We start from the raw sequence: 18,009 nt of genomic DNA, 5'->3' as shown, positions 1-18,009 counted from the left end.
GTGGTGTTTCCGCGTTGGCGGCTGACTTTTGCTTTCCAGCCCCTGTGTGCTCACCTCTCTCGCTCTCTCCCGTCACCCACCCAGGCGAGTACTGGATCGATCCGAACCAGGGCTGCCACCGAGACGCCTTCAAGGTGTTCTGTAACTTCACCGCGCAGGGAGAGACGTGTCTGCACCCCGACAAGAAGTTCCAGTCGGTTCGTACACAAACGCTCATGTTTTTTTTTTTTTCTCTTTCATTTTTTTAAGTTATTACTTGTATTAAGTGTTGTCTTCATTAAGGGATTTCGTTATCTGTCTGCAGGTGAAGTTAGCAGCCTGGAAAGGGGAACAGCCTGGCACCTGGTACAGTAAATTCAGGAAAGGAAAAAAGGTATCGTCTGATTAATGGGATTTAAAATTCTATTTCTTTTTTTTTTTTTTTTAATACAGCTTTTCAGGGAAATAGACCTTACGTGCAAAATAATGGAATCACAATTTGGCATGTGGGACACATTTTGGCTGAATGCCAGTGACAAGTATTTGTCAGCTTTGAAACAAAAAATAAAAACCAACAAAAAAAGGCACTCTTGGTTTTAATAATACGTACCCGGAGCAGCGTTTTCAGCTGCTGGCAGACTCTGAGTGTCTTTCACAAAAAGCTACTCGAATTTTCAGAGTTAATGCAAAAACCATCAGACCATCTGAAGTCAGACTCCGGGAGCAGTTGAGGTTTCAGCAGCTCAGTTTTTCAGATTGTCAGTTGATTTCTGCCACATCTTTCCGAGAGCACATCTTCAGTGTGGTTATGCACAGCAGAGAGGTGCAGCAGTCTCGTCCCTTTCTATCGCAGCTGAGATGGTGGTTTCCATGGAAAACATTTGATAGGGGGGCTTGAATACATTGGAGTCCTTGTTGCTCTTTATTTTGCAGTAAAAAAGCATTTTTTATTTATTTATTTTTTGGTCAAGCGCCAACTAGGTGAGGAGTGTGAATTACCTCAACACTACTCGCGATTGATGATAGCCTGTAAAACAAAGCGAAGGGACAGGCAGTTCCCAGCCAAACAGACAACATGTTATTCAAAATGTGTGAAGATGAAAGTGCCATTCTGCACACCAGATCACTTTCAGGGGATTGAAAGGCTGTTGAGAGGCAGCTGTTTGTGTGGGTAAATCCAAAAGTGAAGTGTTCCACAGCTTTTTACTGTTTTAGCACAAGATGTGCTGCTCAACTCAAAAGTTGACTTATTCTGCAACTACATTTTGAATATATTAAATGCCTAAGCAAAATGGGGGGGGGGGGGGGGGGGGGGGCATTGTACCTAATATTTTTGCAAAATGCAGCGTGTGTTTCATCAGGGAAAACCTGCCACTTCTCAATTAAACTCTTCTGACTGGCCATCTGTTGTCCATTTAATGAATGAGGTCCAGTTTACTACTCTGGATTCTGGTGTTATGCAGCATCATTGTAGTTCGTGGTGGAGTCTGGATGTTCTCCTTGTGCATGTGTCGGGCTTTCTGCAGGGACTTCCAAAAAACATGCATTTGAGCATAAAATAATGACTCTGAATTGACTGTAGGTGTGAATGTGAGTGTGTGTGGCTTCAGAAGAGGACTGTGATGGACATGATGGTTTGTTGGACCGGCTGTTGCTGCAGGCTGGAGTAAAACATTAAAGGGTTATTAGCCCTTTAGACCTTAAATAACTTTTAATGTAGTCAACTGCCTGTAAGATATGTTCTTTTTTTTTTTATATGTTCTGGACAAAACAAGTAAAAAAATGCTGTTTAACCTTGCTGAGTTTAACTTGTAGATTATCATACAAGTTGGAATAAAAAAGCACATCCTGCTGCACAAGGAGGGGCCAAACGGGCAACAAATATCAAAATACTAGCTGGGTACTTTCAAATGCCTTTGTATTTACAGTCACAGGCGGCCACACGCAGTCTGTGCATTGCATTGTCTGACAGATGCTGCTATTCTTTTTCACCTCCTTTATCCTGTGTCCAAACCAGATCACATCAGCGTCTCGTCGCTGCGTTTCTGTGTTTAGGTATGGGCATTTGATGGTCATTTAATTGAGACGTTGCGTTTATTTTTCACAGCATGTCGGCATGAGCAGCCACGTATGAGGAACAGTATTCCCGTTTCCCCAGTGGGGGAATGTAACACACTCTTTGTGCTTCGTCCAACACATTTGCTGTTATTTGCATTCTGAATGGATTTCGACTGGATGTTGCAAAATCGAACACCAGAAAAGTCTTCTCAAACGTTTTAACTGCAGTCGTCGTGTAACGTCGTGAAGACGTCCGCTGGGTTAGATACTCGCCTGAACAATAATTGATGACGCTCTGCTTCCATTTATCCCAACATCCATCTTCCATTCCTGCTTCATCCAGACTCAATCCACAGGGGGCCGGAGCTAATTCAAACAATCACAGTCGGGAAAGCAGCATATTTCCTTGGCAACGTTGCCGGTCTATTTGGTCACTATTTTTTTTTTAGAATTTAACATTATGGTGTGTGGTGCTGCCGTTTTACATAAATAGAGACAGTTGGTTGTCCGTTAAAGTGACTATTAGGTTTATCTCTAAAACACGGTTCTGACTCAGCAGTCGGAATTAATTGAATAAATTATGGTCTCGATGCAGTTATTATAAAATTACATTTCCATCTTTATTTGTGCAAGTGATGCAGGCTGTTTGAGTTTATCAATGAGGCAGAGCGAGAGAGAGAGAGAGAGAGAGAGAGAGAGAGAGAGAGAGAGAGAGAGAGAGAGATTTCTTCCACATTGGGATGGAAGGTGGTGTGTTCATTTAAGCTCGCAGTTCCACCTCTCCTTGATCGACCAAGTGTGTCAATAGATAAATCTGCATCTGACATCCGAGGGTCTCACAAGGACTCCTCTCCTCCTCCTCAGGATTGATGTACACCTGCTTAACAGTTATGACTGCACTATTAAAGTAATCCCTGTGCAATGCGTTGCTGGCGTACGGTGAACACGCAGTGTTTGACACAAAATAGCCTGTATGTGTAAGAAACGTCTTTAATGACTGTGGGATGGACTTATACGTACGTTTTGTACCGCATGGTACAGCCTTTCTATGAGTGGTGTATAATGTGTTTATTACTTTGGGGAAAAAATTAATTAGATCGTGACATGCTAATTTAACTATCTAATTTAACCATTTAGCAACAATCAGGCCAATTAAAAAAGCAACATCGAAATAGATGAGTCGACGTGAGGAGGTTTTAAAATGTACTTAACAGGGTGGGTTTTTTTTATGTATCCAAAAATCCTCCACCTGGTATCAGTCTTAGTTTTTTAGCTTCACTCTTCTTTCTCTATTTGTGATTATGTTGGCTACATGTTCCTGTCACGCTCACTTTATGGAATGTTTTTAGTGAGAACGTCCAGATGTTTTCTTTGGGTTTGTTTTAATGGTGGCTGACGTTGGCGTGCGGCTCTGGTGTCGTCCTCGCAGCTCTCCTACTCCGGATTGGACAGCGCTCCAGTCCACGTTGTCCAGTTGAACTTCCTGAAGCTGCTGAGCGCCACGGCCAAGCAGACCTTCACGTACCACTGCCTCAACTCGGCCGCCTGGCTCCACACTGCCACCTACAGCCACGAGCACGCACTGCGCTTCAGGGGCAGCAACGGCGAGGAGCTGACGCATGAGAACACGCATTACATCAGCGCGCTGTACGACGGGTGTCAGGTGGGTACAGGCCCGCCCCTCCCAACACGCAGAACACGCGCTGTGCGTAGGGCCCCGCGATCCATGGGGGGGGCATTTTGCGCAAGTGAATTGAATTTCCCTCGGGATCAATAAAGTATCATCATTCTCTGCAAATGCGCAAAGGATGCGCGTGCATTTTGCCGAGAGGCGTGCGTAGAGCACCGCCACCAAGTCAGCCCGAGGCCGGAGAGAGAGAGAGAAAAAAAAGGGCGCGAAGCATCACCATCTGACCAATCAGAGGTCAGATGGGCCGGCAGGCAGTTGTTTACAGGTAGAGAGGAGAGAGAGAGAGAGAGAGAGAGAGAGAGAGAGAGAGAGATGGCTTCCAAACGTCAATACGATTCGGGAGCGAGCAAAAGAAAGAAAAAGTCCAAACAAGAAGAGGCTCGTGCTTCACTTTGTGGCATAAACTGTTTATGCCACAAAGTTTTTTCAGACGTGTGCATCTGTAATGTTATTGTTCCACTGTTGATAGAAGCCATTCATTTGATTCGTTAGTAATCGTAATTTATTATTATTATTATTATTATTATTATTATTATTATTATTATTATTATTATTATTATTATTATTATTATTATTATTATTATTATGTTATTGGAAGGGGGGCCCCAAAATAAAATCCTGCTTAGGGCCCCCACTTGGCCAGGGTGGGTAACCTAGCTGAAAGTAAACACACGCACACACACACACACACACACACACACACACACACACACACACACACACACACACACACACACACACACACACACACACACACACACACACCTGACCCGATCGTCTCCGTTTTCATTACAGACGCGCTCAGGACAGGAAAGGACAGTGTTGGAATTTGACGCCCCGCTGTCCAACACGCTTCCCATCATGGATGTGGCCGTGTCCGATTTTGGAAATGGGAACCAGAAATTTGGTTTCCAAGTTGGTCCCGTCTGCTTCAACGGTTAACCAGGTCAAGGAAGGGAAGACCACAATACAGGGAGTATTTTGATGAGAAAAAGAGCCATGGACACGTTTTATTATGCAGGGCGAAAACTACGTTCACAACCATATATTTATGAGTCGGTGCACCAGCAACAGTGTTTTTTTTTTTCATTGTTTCATTCACACATTCATGTCACACGTTCTCTCAGCGGACTCACTCGGTGTGGCATCAAGAGAAGTGCATACATGTCTTGACTGTTAACACACACTCAGTGACACTCCGCTCTCTCTCTCTCTCTCTCTCTCTCTCTCTCTCTCTCTCTCTCTCTCTCTCTCTCTCTCTCTCTCTCTCTCTCTCCCTCTCTCGCTCTCACTCTGTCTCTCTCTCTCTGTCTATTGTTTCCTCTTTGAAGGAGTAAGTAGTATTTTAACAGTTTTCATCTGTGTTCATACAATTCTTGATTTATGCACTCAATTCCTACCTGTCTGTAATCACAAAAACGTCCTTCACAGTGAATCATCCTCTACAAACACTGTATTTTAGCAGCGTTCCTTCACCATCAAGTTCCACGACTTCATCAAACCTCAATATGTTGTGTTATTTTTGTTTATTGTTGTAATTTTGTTGTTATAATTATCTGATATGTGATGTATATTGGAGTGTAATTCATTCGGTGCTAATATGACGCTCCTTACAGAGTGCATTTCTTGTAAAGGGAACTGGGGCAGTGCATTTTTTATATATATATATATATATATATATATATATATATATATATATATATATATATATATATATATATATATATATATATATATATATATATATATATATTGTGAAGCCATGTTTTATATTTTCAACTTAACAAGCCCAACTGTGGTACGTGATTGCCTCAAGGTCTTTGTATGCATATTTGTGAGGGGAAGTGACTGATTAACATATTTTAATAAAAGTACATAATGTACATTTAAGTTAATATGACGACACTTTGTTTTATTGAAAGCATTTGTTGAACACAGAGGAGAGGATGCGCCCATCTGCTGTCACTTCCAAACCTGAATGAAACCCTCTTAGTTATGCTCTATTTAAGTCTGCACTTTCATAATGCATGTCAATTCGAAACTATTTTTAGGGACGCTACTGTTGGTGCATCTGTCGGTCAAACCACCGAATTGGGGACATTTGGAACATTGTCACTAAAAGCCATTGAGAGGTTCAACACTATCAAAAATAATGAGGATCGGGGATTTCTCCAGACAAAAACTTTGCACAAACAAATAATGGCTTCTTATCCAAGCAGCTTAGAATAATAAGTTCTGGGTTTTGCTCAAGGGTCAACTGTGGTGACTTTTCTCCACCTAATTGTCTCGCAGGGAAGGTTTGAAACCTTGATGATTGGTTGTGGAGACACACAATCTGTTCTTCTGCTCGACGTTCGTTCCTGCGCGAGCTGAGAGGAGTCCCTCAAACTGTAAATCATTTGATTTGAAGGTCATTTTAAATTCTCTACCAGACGTGTAAAGATTTACAGTCTCCTGCAGACCTATTGAGAATTACGTTTTAAAAAACAAATAAAAGACAGAGACGTTAAAACTTGTAATGCCCGAGGTTGAAAAAAGGTTCCACTCGTCACTTCCATAGGGCTCCATCTTTCATCTGAACTGATCAAATGAAGATGTGATTAATTGACATGCAGTCGGCTTTCTTCTTGTGACTGATTCCTTGTTACGTCCACCTGTCTGTATGTCTGTTAGCGGGATTGTGTCAAAACTACTGATTTTGTTGAAACGTTCACCACGGATAGATATTTGGCCATGAAAGAGTCCATTAAAGTTTGGAGGTGATCCGGATCTGGAGTCACTTTGGGTTCCTTTTGAGAGTCACACAGTTCCAATGTCGAGGAAAATGTGCCCCCCCCCCCCCCCCCCCCCCCCAAAAAAAAAGTCGATTAGATGAGCGTGTGTCATCTCCTGTCTTTTTCTGAAACATCTGGTACGTTTTTATCCAGCTTCTATACAACTGTTGTAACTGTTAACGTCATGCATTGAAGACTACTTTGAAATTTGAACTTTCTTCTATTACTTTTATAATAAAATCAGTTCTAAAAATGTTTATTTTCGGGACAAGGCATTCTCCTGACCCCCATATTCTTGCTACAGTTTTAAATCTCCTACATTTTCTATCATCAATCTGTCCTTTTGCCATTCATCCATTCATCTATATATTCTCTTTGTCAAACATGTTTTTGGAGTGTGGGAAGACACCAACGTGCCCCATGCATAAAGAAAGCGAACCACCTCACCACTGTAGTACCTTTCAGATGCTCATAGGCTCAATTATGGAATCACTTTGAAGGAGCTGGAACTGCTGGGCCACACATAAGACTACTATTGCACCATCAAGATTTAAGTGATTGATTCTACTAAAATTTGAGGTAGTTGTGAAGTTGTCGATGACCAGTAGTCGCCAGGTCAAAGTCATACATAATGCATGAAATCATGAGGTCACAATTTAGGTTGGATGCAAAGTAGTTAATGTCTCATAATTGATCAGTAAAACCATAATGTGTGTTCCTAAAGTGACTGGAAGCCAACGGAGCTGATCAAATTTATGTAAAGTGGTCTGAGTTCCAGGTAAAAAGCCAGCTGCATGTTGATCCATTTCCAAAGAGCAGAGAGTGGAAGTAAAGCGTGTCTGAAAGGATGAACGGAGACACACACACACGCACGCACGCACGCACACACACACACACACACACACACACACACAGTGCACGCGCACCGAACTTACCTGACTTTGAGAAATACTTCAAACTGAAAGCAAATTATCATTATTTGCAGTTTAACCTTTAAAAGTGAGTCAAAGTTGATTTCTCCACTTCTGCCGGGACCTCGGTATTTAGTTGGCCCAAATCCCGGCTTTTCATTAATTTTCATTATTGAGTGAAATTGGGTTAAAGTGTGTGAATTCTGCCAGTATTTTGTATTCAGTGTGCATTCCAGCACCAAGTATTCACCATTCATATTTCTCTCTTTGCCTGCCCAAGACTTCCTTCCTTCACCCTTTTCCATGACCTTCCTCTGTGCACTCTGGTTTTGGTTTTTTATTTATTTATTTGTTTGTTTTTTTTGTTTGACCCTGCCTCGGTCTGCCCCGACATGGTTGCGGTACACCCAACAGGAACATTTGCAGCGGTGCTGAAACTTTAATGAGAAGAAGCAGAGGAACAAAGCCAGCTCATCCACCAGCGTTTAGCTGCTTAATTTACAGCTATGAAATATGAATGAAGTGACATTAAAGTCAGTCACATTGTGTTGTAGCTGCATGCTCTGAGCGTCAGTTCAACATGTTATGGGGTGGAGAGAAAAAAAAAGGAAAATTCCTGAGCAGTTTTAATATTTTATTCCTGTTCGGCTTGTGTACTGAAGGTTGTTTTCAGTGTCCACAGGGAAAAAGTGAAAGCTGCGGAAAAGGTTAAGAAACATGCTTTTGTGTGTGTATTTTGCAATTCAAGTAGCGTGTAACAGAAGCATTTCGCTGTTTAAAATTATGCTAAATAAAAACTTTTTGATGCCCAACCACAAAGAGAAATGTGGTGAGCTTAGATGTTCCTGTTTTTGGAGCCAAAACTCACATAACAAAACAATATAACTCATTTAATTTACCTTATCATTTTCCTATGTGTAAAGTCAATGGACAATTCCTAGGTTTTGCACTAAAATTCCACGCAGTAATTCAAATGTGGAAATATTTTCAAACAACATAGAATATGTGGTGCTTTGTTGTTTCAGGTAAGTATTTTGCTGAAATACTGTACTTCTGAATATTTTGGTTTGAATGTGTTTAAGGTGAGTTTTGCGGTAGATCTTGTGGTCAATCATTACAACCAGAAACCTAATTCCTTTCACTGTCTCCCCTATCATAACTTTTAACTTGCTATTTGCCTTATGATGATCAAATATGAATATTAGGATAAAGCAAGGCTAAACGTGTGTTACTTTTTCTTCACATGTAAAAGTAATTCTATAATGTCTTAGACTTCACCATATATAGCAGAAGATGCTGTGTCAATGATTGAAAACATAATTTTAGTTATGCTTTTAACACTCATGTGATATTTGTTATAATTGACATCTTCTTTTGAAAAGCCCTCAAAATGTCGACGTACTGAAACAAATCTTGATGTGTTGTCAGATTAATATCTTCATGGCAGAAGATTTTGCAGAGCTCAACAAATGGAAAAAATCCTGTCAAAACAATTGTGTGATTTCTCTCACCAGTTTGACAAGACAAACACAAATAAAACAAATAACTATATTTTTGAGTGCAGTCCCTTGTCATAACTGTCTGTTGTCAGTTATTCAGTTCATTGCTAACTGGCAATAAGAAGAAGAAGAAAAAATCCAATTGAAGTTTGAAAATGTAGACAATCATTCAAATGAAAAGACAGAAATCAGTAGGTATTTGGGAAGTTTTGGAAGTGTTTTATGTTTTGACGATGATGTTGTTTAGTTTTTGCTCCCATTTTTCATGAGCTGAATTCAAAGATCTAGGACTTTTTCTCTTGTATGCAAAAGGCCTATTTCTCTCAAATATTGTTGACAGATTTGTCTAAATGTGTGTTAGTGAGCACTTCTCCTTTTGCCGAGATGATCCATCCCAGCTCACAGGTGTGGCCTATCAAGGTGCTGATTAGACAGCATGATTATTGTACAGGTGTGTCTTAGGGTGGCCACAATAACAGGCCACTGTCAACATTCCACAGGCCAACACTTGAGAGAAATAAGTCTTTTGCATGGCTAGAAAAAGTCTTAGATCTTTGCGTTCATCTCATGAAAAATTGGAGCAAAAATAAAAGCGTTGCGTTTATATTTTTGTTCGGTGTATATACATGGATAGATGGATGGATGGACGGATGGATGGATGGATGGATGGATGGGTGGATCAATTTCAAGCTTTGCACCGCTCCACGGAGCACCTCAGAGTGTCGTGAGGCCAGAACAGTGTAATCTCTTATGTGCCCCATGCACCCACGCACTCTCTACATCTCCTGTGTTGATATAACAAGCTGACATCGTCTTCTCCAACTCCTCCTTCCCCACGCCTCCTCTTTAACCTTCTTGGAGACAGTTGCCATCTCCAGTCAGCGTCTGCGTGGCTCTCCTCGACATGCAGCCGACACCACAGGCATTGTTCCTCCTCCGCAACCGGAGGGGATTCAGTCACTCCATCACCAGCCAACACAACAGCCCCAGACCTTGAGGCCGAGCCAGGAAAGGTGTACGACCCTTGCCTGCACCGCCGCCACCGCCACCGCCACCGCCACCGCCACCGCCGCCCCCCCCCCAGATGCACCTGAGGTACTTCTTGCTCTTTGCCTGCTGCGAGTCAACGCCGGGTCAAGTCAGGAGAGACCTGGGTGAGAGAGGAGGGCAGTGATGGGTCCTCCCGAAGCCCTCCGGGTGCTGCAGCTGCTGCTGGCTGTCAGCTCAAGTACGGTAAGAAAAGCAAACTTTTCATTACTGTGTCCAACTTTGCATCAGATAGTCTGACAGAAAACAAATGGACTCTCATTTATAATGTTGTCTTGTGGTAAGATAGTTATGTTTCTCCCAACACACCGTTTCATGTTTCCAACTCTGAACTTTTAAACGAGCTAAAACACTTTGACAGATGTGATAAAGAGCTTTGCTTTTGGATCGCCGACAGTGAAAAAAGTATCTTCTTGCATTGAACCCATTTTTTTTTAATTGTCTGCCAAGAACATGAATTGTTGAAAACCTTTATTGCCTTCTCAAGAAACAGGCTACACAAAAACACAACCAGTGGCGACATCATCACAATTTTAACAATTTATAAGGCAACTCATTTAAAAACCAGGAAATGAAACATGAGGAATGTTGTTCGACTATTTTTGGACAGGTGAACCATATTTGCTAACTACCTCATTTCTTCCTGTTTTCCCCTATAGAATGATGACTTGATAACAGCCATAACAGTGAAAATGAATGAAAGTAATGAAAATGATTGTGTGACACTTTGAAATCAACAATGCTTAGTATAAGTTAAAAAAAAAAGTAAATTTTCATATATCAACATCAATACTGATTTATTTTGGCCCCTTTGGATTTATGCTGAAAATACTGAAATCACAATATTTAACTACAGTATCCTCAAAATAAATTACACATTCATGATATGTCTAATAAATATTTGATGTAAAATAACACACGGACACTATTTTCCATTTAGACACATGTTCACACAGTTTTACTGTTTATCCATAGTTGTTTTTTATTTTTATTTTTATAAATTGCAAGTAGTTATGTTAATTAGTGGTTTTTGTGAATTTAAAAACTGTGGAATTGAATGTTTCCCTTGAAAAACATTCAAAAATGTTTTTAGCGAGTGCTCTATAAAGGGTTAAAGATAGTTTAATTGAGACATTTTTGACAGCTCACAAATTCTGGAACACTCAAAACTTAAAAAAAAAAAAAAAATTGTAGAACTATTAAAATTCAAGAGCTCTCAAAGCTCCCATGTCACAACATGTCGCTCTCCTCTTGTATTTTAACACCAGTTAAGAAAAAAATGTGTGAGCCACCAAATATGGGCCATTTGCCTGATAAAAGGCTTGATTTCATTGACTTCTGAAGTCAGTTGTTGATTCAATTTACTGACGTTTGTGCAGAGAGGAAAATTACACACTACTTTCTGTGTGTGTGCCTCACTCTTGCATAAGACTAGATGTCCCTAACAAATGCAGAAAGCATGAATCTACCTGCATCAGTGACCATAAACCCCCCCCCCCCCCGCAGGTGTTTCATGTCGCTCAGTTGTCATTCAGGCTTTGTTTGCGGCTCTTCATCTCCCGACGACTATGTTCCCCCTAAGTGCTGCTGATTGAAATATTCATGCTCAGTTCAGTGTTTTTGCTGAGGGGTATTTCATGTACAGTGTATCCTGCCGGCTCTTTATCGGGGACAAGAAAGGGCGAGCGTGTTGCAGCCGACGAGAACAAAGCCATGATGAAATATTTAGCCTCGGTTAGTTACGATGTCAACGCATAATTGCTCGGGGCGTGAAACCAGGAGCCCATTCACAGAAATGTTCATCTTGTCAAACCACACACATCAGTTGCTCTGTGATGTTTTGTTGTTTTTTGTTGGGGTTTTTTTTTTTTTATTGTTAATTTTTTCTTAACAGCTCCTTTGCATTGTGTCCGTTTCCGTTGGATCTGATAGACATGCTTTTAACTGATTTAAAGAACAATAGACATTTGCATGTTTAGTGTTTGGGTTGCTGCACACTTCTGCCTTCCATGTCCATCCACTCAGCAGTGTCTTTATTAGCCTTTAAACCCACAGGGCCGATGGGAAGGCGCCGATCCCATGCAATCATAACTTAAATAAATAAAGCAGCTGTCGACGATTGTTGGCTAACTGGATGGACAAATTTGCCATCCTCTTGTACACACAGTATATCGTCGTAGTCTCCTTCCTCCAAGCAATCACCTGCGTGTCCTCCTTCATGAAAGAACCAGGGGTGAGTCCGGAGCCAGGGCCAGACTTGGCACCAGTTCCTTGTCTTTCCAAACAGGGGCTAAACTGGTGCTGAGCTGGCCCCACGCCGTTGCTGGGCTCCTCGGTGGTTTTCCCCTTTTCTTCTCTTGCCTAGCAACTGCCTCCTCATGTGTCTCCACAACAAACCCTCTCATCCTGTCCTCTCGCTTTCCACCTCATGTTCTCACTCTCATCCATTGTGGTCATCCTCAGTGAAAACGTCTACATCTTCAGCTCGATCTTTCCTCTGCCATTGTCTCTTAACCCAGCAACACATCTGATCTCACTCGTCTCTTTCCCGTCTGTAATCCTGAAACTCGTCTCAGTCTAGTCCTTGACTGCACTCACTTCTTAACTCCTCTGTCACTGACCCCAAAAACCACCTTTCTGCCGAGGCTGGAATCGAGCAGGGTAGCCAGTATCAAGATGCACAGAAACTAATTTATTTCCCATTGACAACATATTTCAACGTCCACACTTGGACTGTGTCATTCCTCCATGTTGTATTGGACGTGGTTACACTTGAGTCTTGCACCAAACTCACCAGCTGGCACTAATCTGCAGTCTCCGGGCTCACAGACACAAACACTGGCTCTTGTTTCATTGTGGGGGGGGTTGGTTAGTTGGTTGGTTGGTTGGTTGGTTGATTGGTTGGTTGGTTGCTTCCATGGAAACACTGCTGCCACAGAGGGAATAAAACATCTCCTTTACAACCAGCATGTCCTCTGAAGTTCTTGATCAAATCAAGCAACGAGCTTGGATCCGGAGTTCGGTGTTTCCCCTGACCACATGGTGGCAGTGTTGCATCGGTGTGCGCAGCTCATAAAACACCCAGACCGAATAAAGGACAGGTCAATCCAGAACACTTGAGAATTCACACTCCCTCTTCCCCCCCCCCCCCCCCCCCCCCCCCCCCCCCCCCCCCCCCCCCAACACAAAGGGAAGGAGTTAATAGACGCATGAAGGAAATAGAGGCGCTCACTGTACTAAAGATGGAACTCTGCGTCAAGGGAATGAGTTTGTATGTGACAAACCCGTGATGAAATGGGCTCTATATTAAATTCTCAGCTCGGGCGCTGCATGTGTGATATTGCCAGCTGGTTTACTTGAAGGGGATGCACTCAGGAGTGTATTTTTCAGCTTGGATGAAGTAGTTGGGAGAATGTGAGCGAGTGATGCAGGAGCGCGTCTCGGGGAGGGAGGAGGGAGGAGGGAGGGAGGGAGAGGCAGCGAGTTAGTGGATAAATGAGAGAGCAGTGCTGGCTCAGCCACAACGCCTCACTGCCAGGCGGAGGAAGCAGTCCAGAAGACACACACACACACTCAAACACACACACACACGAATACAGTTCAAAGCAGCTGTTTCCAGGAGCGTCTCCCCTGCAGCCTCAGCTGCGCGCTGGATGTTTGGACTTGATGCATCTTCACATGGAGACATCTGGAGTGGCTTGTTTGCCAGGATTTATTCTCTAACCTGTGACAGTGTCTTCAGCTGTGGGAAAGGAAAAAAAAAAAAAAAACCTGTTATTTTTTTTTTTTGAAGGGAGGGGTGTTTGTTTTTTCTTCTTCCAAGAAACAGACACGGAGAAGCGGTGCGCACAGCGCTGCGCATCATGTGCGCCTGCTGGTTTTTTTTTTATGTATTTTTTTTAGAATGACTGTTATCAACAGTTTGGAGTGTGTGTGTGAGGGCCAGTCAGAGTTTTTCCCTGTGTGTGTGAGTGTGTGAGTGAGTGTGTGAATGTTTGTGTGCCAGGATGAGTGTTCCCATGTTGAAGATTGGCGCGGTGCTCAGCACCATGGCCATGGTAACTAACTGGATGTCCCAGACTCTGCCTTCGCTGGTCGGACTCAATGGAACCGTCATCTCTGAAGGAACACACGAGAGGATCGTCAGTGTATGTATGCATGCACCTTCACCATGCACACGCAGTGTTTTGGAGATGTCCTCCCTACAGAAGTTTCATTTTGGGCAACATATCAGTTAATCAGTAATTAATACTTATCAAATCTGCTCCTTGGCCGTTTTCCATCGCATCCGTCTCCAGTGTACCTTTACACTTTCTTCTCTCCTGTCTCCTGCACATCAACACCCACTCACTGAACATATTATTATGTAAGCGCTTTAATTTGCTCTAATGTGACATGCTCCACGTTTGACAAGATAGCACGTTATCTGATTTTGCTGTGAACGTGAAAAAACAATACACAGAAACACATATGTTTGCATTTTTTTTTTTAATCAACACGTTCTATATGCACAGATTCGACATGGTTTGTTCACTGGTGCAGAAATTAGATCAAGGAAGACAAGGTTGAGAACAAGATCGAACAATAACACACACACACACACACACACACAGACACACACACACACACACACACACACACACACACACACACACACACACACACACACACACACACACACACACACACACACACACACACACAACAATTTCCATATAAAAAAATAAATAGCACTAATAAATAAGTGATTGTCCCTATTAATGAGCCATAAAGAACACATGTACAGTATGCAGCCACTGTGACACACACACGCACACGCACACGCACACACACACTGTGGTAATAGGATATAGGATTGCTCCACTCAGACTTATCGGGGTGATATTTCTCCTGGGGAAGGCTGACTCACCCGTGGGACAACCAGCGATTTGTTGCCCTAGCAACACCCTGGCAACCCCAGACATGAGGATACTGGACCACTGCACACATGGGTGTCTTAACCCCTCGTATATATCGGTCTATGTATGGGTATGTGCAGCCATTTCTGTGTGTACTTTGACTGTGTGTGTGTGTGTGTGTGTGTGTGTGTGTGTGTGTGTGTGTGTGTGTGTGTGTGTGTGTGTGTGTGTGTGTGTGTGTGTGTGTGTGCACTTTGCTGAACTTGCAAAGTACCACCACAGAGCAGATGTGAAGTGCCTTTTGAGCTAGAAAGGTAAATCATGCAAAACCTAAGCACACATAAGTGTACATGTTCTCTCTCTCTCTCTCACTCACTCACTCACTCACACACACACACACACACACACACACACACACACACACACACACACACACACACACACACACACACACACACACACACACACACACACACAGAAGTGACTGGGAACAGACTGAGATGTTAGAGGGGAGGTGTTGCAGCTCGGGATGACGGCAGACTGTTGTTTTAAATCTTGGCCTCTCCTGTCGCTGCAAAACCAGCTTGATGGCGTGTGGCTATAAACGTGTGCGAGGCGAGATCACTTGTTGGCAGCTGTGTCCTCACGGCGCAGTTGTTTGAACTCCTCCATGACCTCCACCATTCACGCATGAAATGTGTTCAAAGGAGCTCAGCTGACATTAAAGTGGAGATTATTGGAGTAAGTTATTCTGACTTTTCCTCTGAGGGAACAGAGGCTTGAATTTCCACTTCATTATTATATCATAACATTTCAACATGAAAGAATATATGTGTCCTGCACACTAGTTGTTCTTTGCTATGAACTTATTGATCGATGTGTTTCTTTTAGGGAGGAGATCTTAACATGTTAAGTTTGATTGATTACTTAATTTACACTCTAACACAGAAAGGTTTTGAGTTCACCTGTTATTTAATTTACTGGTCATGCTAATACACCAGCAGCATCATTATAGAACGCCATCAGGACCATTACCGCACTCATGGATGACAGTGAGCTTTGCTCAGCCTGTTGAATGGAAAGTTTCAGGGATGAACGCGTTGATACATGTGTAAACGTTTAACCTGTGATGTGTGATTTTGATGCTGCCAAGAAAAATGCCATTGTTTTTATATATAATGACAGTAAAGCTTCTTACTGATTCAGGCAGGGCTGTGTGCTAAAATGTGCCACAAAGAATGTATGCATCACTGAAGCAATTCAACTCAATGCTAAAGGTGTTGCTGTGAGAGAAAACCCTGAAGCTGAACCTAAATTCCTGTTAGTGCCCTATGGAAATCAAATTTACTCATAGTATCAAATACCGTTATCCTCTTAACAAATTTTCGTAAAATGAACTATAAAAAGGACATTTGAGTTGTAGTTCAAGGTAGATTATTGCTTTGGTAACTTATATGATCTGTTCCTTTTTCCACCATCGTGATTTTTCCTAAAGGCTCGGATGAGCGGGTTCCTTTAAATGTTGTTGCCTCAAGGAATTGTGGAGCAGCATGAGCTGGTCTCCTTTGATAAAGGAAGCGTCAGTGTTTCCTAGGCTAAAGGAGGCTCTAAAGGAAGCAACGAACCTCCTTTCCTTTGCTCATTGAGAATTCAGACAGTCCTTATCATGGCCACGACACAAAACACTTCCAGGGTTCAGTGAAAGTCGATAGATGAGGAGTTAGGAGGGACATTTTGGAAGTACCCTAAGTCTTTTTCTAGTGGTGCTTTATTTTGGTGGTTTTAGGACATAAAGTGTTGTGAGTTGTGACACATCTCAGTTAAAAGACTTGCTTCTTGTACAGCCCTACAATCCTTTTTCTTATACTAAGAAAAAAGCAGAAAAAAGCATCATTTCCACGAATGCCTTGTTAAATCACAAGCATGTTTATTTAGATTTTTTTTTTAATTCACATTGTTGTGATTCTACGCAATAGAATATTTTAGTAATTTTTTTTTGCTTTTTTGTGATTGTAACATCTACTGTACATCTCACCATCTCACAACGTACATTTAGTACATTAAGGTTGTGTCAGAAATCTGTCCCGTACAGATTGTCAACACAAAATAATTCACCAGCACAAGGTTTAGTTTAGTTTTTATACACTGGAAGAACAAAAAAAAAAAAAAAACCCTGCATGAAATCATTTATGCCCTTGTTTAATAGTTTCCAGTGGCGTACAAAATAATCATTTCTCAAATTGGCGGTGATTTTAATGTACCAAAAGACTGCAGCATCTACTGGGATCCATGCCCGCTCTTTGGGAGTCTCTAAACTTGACACCACCATTAGGGACTCTTGTATGAAACTGTTGTACATTTCCTTCCTATCTCTGCTGCCGCCGACAACAATTTAACTGTGGCTCTGTTTGCTCTACACTCTCTCCCTGTTTGTACTGATCACAATCAGTTGAGCCGCCTGTGTAGATTTTTATCATTTTTCCCTCGTGCGAAATGAGCCCTTAGGTGCCATATGTCCTCCTCTGTTTAATTACATCGAGCAGCCGGCACCGCTGCCACTTATATACCCATCCCGTCCACGTCTTCTTCTTCTTCTTCTTCTTCTTCTTCTTCTTCTGAACCACTTCTTTTCTCAGTCGGACTCATTGTAAACGCGACTTCAAGGTTACCACGGAGCACCCAGCTGATTGATTTATCAGACGTTTCCCTACAGGCCTCCGCCACCAACACCGCCCCTCCTCTCTCCTTGTTCCCTCGCATGCCTCCATCCTCAAGCTTCCCGCTGTGTCATTACTCTTGTTCGGGGCTTGCAGGACAGCTTCTCGTCCAGATCATGGCGTCGGCGCATCAGACATGAGCCCCCGCCGTTCCTTTACGTGTTGCCCTGAACCGCTAACATGTTAATGTGAAGTGGGTCAAATCTCATCGCGCTGTCATGATCTGATGTTTTCCCCACACGCTCTCAGTTTGATGTCAAGGACATCAGCTCTATCCAGTCACATCTTAACTACTGCTACTACAAAAAACTAAACATGTAGGCAAACCTCTTATATAAATATGTAGATGGTTGTTTTAGAAGCATTAATAAAGGCCTGTCTCTTATGGCTCAGCCTTGAAGAATTACCTCAGTGCAGCCTGTTTCTGGGCTTCTCC

The 18,009-nt window shown here is 42.4% G+C and overlaps 2 protein-coding genes across 2 annotated transcripts in view; both read left to right on the top strand.

Moving 5' to 3' along the window:
* The window catches only part of LOC308149295 (uncharacterized protein), a gene marked incomplete at both ends in the record, with an annotated part of 45,133 nt that extends 40,464 nt beyond the window's left edge, over positions 1 to 4,669 (top strand). The window contains 4 exons of the mRNA XM_080520986.1: positions 85 to 197; positions 305 to 373; positions 3,467 to 3,700; positions 4,523 to 4,669. Of these exons, the coding sequence (XP_080377112.1) occupies positions 85 to 197; positions 305 to 373; positions 3,467 to 3,700; positions 4,523 to 4,669 (563 nt within the window). The remainder of the gene's footprint in view (positions 1 to 84; positions 198 to 304; positions 374 to 3,466; positions 3,701 to 4,522) is intronic.
* Positions 4,670 to 13,965: 9,296 nt separating this feature from the next.
* Positions 13,966 to 18,009, top strand: part of LOC308149093 (noelin-2-like) — a gene marked incomplete at its 5' end in the record, with an annotated part of 34,092 nt that continues 30,048 nt past the window's right edge. The window contains one exon of the mRNA XM_080520737.1: positions 13,966 to 14,106. Coding sequence (XP_080376863.1) covers positions 13,966 to 14,106 — 141 coding nt within the window. The remainder of the gene's footprint in view (positions 14,107 to 18,009) is intronic.

Source organism: Blennius ocellaris, assembly GCF_963422515.1.
Source record: "Blennius ocellaris genome assembly, chromosome: 3".
NCBI classification, from domain to species: Eukaryota; Metazoa; Chordata; class Actinopteri; order Blenniiformes; family Blenniidae; genus Blennius; species Blennius ocellaris.
The sequence above is the reverse complement of the archived record's forward strand: the minus strand, read 5'-3'. Positions and strand labels throughout refer to the sequence as shown.